The sequence below is a fragment of the Olea europaea genome, chromosome 17 (genome assembly GCF_002742605.1).
Source record: "Olea europaea var. sylvestris chromosome 17, O_europaea_v1, whole genome shotgun sequence".
Lineage (NCBI taxonomy): Eukaryota > Viridiplantae > Streptophyta > Magnoliopsida > Lamiales > Oleaceae > Olea > Olea europaea.
The window spans coordinates 662,731-664,569 of NC_036253.1; the positions used below are offsets into that span (position 1 = coordinate 662,731).

General features: G+C 39.4%; 1 protein-coding gene across 3 annotated transcripts in view; it reads right to left on the reverse strand.

Moving 5' to 3' along the window:
• The window catches only part of LOC111365932 (squamosa promoter-binding-like protein 14), a 4,114-nt gene extending 2,275 nt beyond the window's left edge, over positions 1 to 1,839 (reverse strand). Inside the window, exons 1-2 of one of the 3 annotated variants that reach the window (XM_022986499.1) lie at positions 1,705 to 1,839; positions 1,125 to 1,493 (exon numbers count right to left, since the gene is read on the reverse strand). In XM_022986499.1, coding sequence (XP_022842267.1) covers positions 1,125 to 1,468 — 344 coding nt within the window. In that variant the 5' untranslated portion in view covers positions 1,469 to 1,493; positions 1,705 to 1,839. Of the gene's footprint in view, positions 1 to 1,124; positions 1,668 to 1,704 lie in introns of those variants that run through there. The other 2 variants (XM_022986497.1, XM_022986496.1) reach the window with 2 other exon arrangements.

The following is a 1,839-nucleotide window of genomic DNA, read 5'->3' on the forward strand; positions in this document are numbered from 1 at the left end:
AGTAGTTGGTTGTAATGAAATAAACAGGTGTACTACATGTGGGTCCAACAAACTTCAAAGTCAAGTTAATTACTGTATAGCAAAGGTAATCTCGTCGCCAGTAATTCTTTCATGTTCATCTAAGCATACATTTTTCCAAGTCAATTTGGAGCAAGAATCTAACAGGTAGAGTTGCAAACTAGGAAGCACTAACAATCCAAAAACCTGCGCATATCTGTGTTTGAACAAGTTTTTATGACATTAACCTTAATGATATATCCTGCACACATCACATATGTATTGCGTCATGTCTGATACCCTTAAGTGCAATTCTTCCTAAGTTGCAAACTAGAATATATAATTTCAGTGAAGCATTAACACAGAGCAGTCAGGAGAAATCCCCCTCCTCATTAGGGACTAAATCCTGGTCCTGTAATCATTAGTTTCTTTGGAAATCTGTCCCGTCCCACTACCACCAGCTCTTATGGCATCTACATAATGTCATATATGAACATGTCTCATTCAAAAAAGTCTCTTAAAACTGTTTGAGCAAAACTCGAGAGAAAATCTTTTTACTTTCCTTTCTTTCTTAGTTTATCTTATGCATGTGCCAACCTGCCTTCCAACTGGTTGCTCCACTTATTCAATTTGTAGCATTTGGATACAAAATTTATTTTCTAGTTCCGCCATAAGCTCCATATTGTTTTTACTATAGATGTGCTAACCTGGATCTCATTGCTTGGCCCAACTGGGGGAACTGGACAGGGAAATAGCCAGGCACCCGAGAACCAAACCCGCTATTATTATTGAAGCCCACAAACAATTAAGAGGGCATCCTCTAGAACCAAAAGATATACCGAACATCAATATTCTACTAAAAATCTTAAACCAAAAACCACATTTCACCAAAATCCTAATCAAATCTTAAATGAATTTCAAAATGCCTCAAAAGAAAACATCCTCAGTATCAGTAAAACTCCCTCAAGAATTCTAAATTTCTACTATAACCATCCAAACAAAACTATAAATTGACATAATAAATAAACACAATGAAGCTATTTATGAAAATGTGTACTGTGTTAGATGTATATAGATTGGAATAAAGCTAAAAGAGAAAGGAGAAAAAGAAAAAAAGAAAAGCTGACCTGCTGCATTGCTGGCAAAACCTTTGCTCAAGCCCTGCAACAATGACTTTTCGAGACTTTGAGTGCATACCACAGACTTTGTGCCTTGAGTAGTAAGCCTTAGAATCACTCAGATCTACCTTACACCCTTCCACTTGACACCTGGGTGGCTGGCTACCCTGTGCCCCACCACCCTTTCCCTTCTTCGCCGGCACCGGTGGTGGAAGTCCGGAAGATACCACCGGCGACGGCCCATCACCGATTTTAGCCTGAACTCCACTGCCCACATCCTCAAAGTAGATTTTCCTGCCAAAGTTCAAGCCATAGAGTGAGTCTTGCGCACCAGAACCTGAACCCTCTTCCATTCTTGCGTCTAAAACCCATTCATCACTGCCATGTGAGTCAAGTTACAACCACAAACGCAATATACTGCGGAAATAAATAAATGAAAGTATATATTTATCTAAGTACGGTAAAAAAAGATGCGACTTTTTTTTTTTTTAATCTTGATTTGGGTGTGTGTGTGTGTGTGTGTGTGTGTGATCGTGTGGATCTTTTTGGGTTTCAGAGGTTAGTGGTGGAAGTGTACTGGTGTAAAGACCTGACAATGGACCATAACGCCAGCTCGGGGATTGTGCTGAGTTTTCCGAATTCTCAGGAGAGAGAGAGAGCAATATCCAAAACACAAGTGTTTTAAGTACTTTTTGGGAGTTCACTCTGAAGCTTTAGACCACTT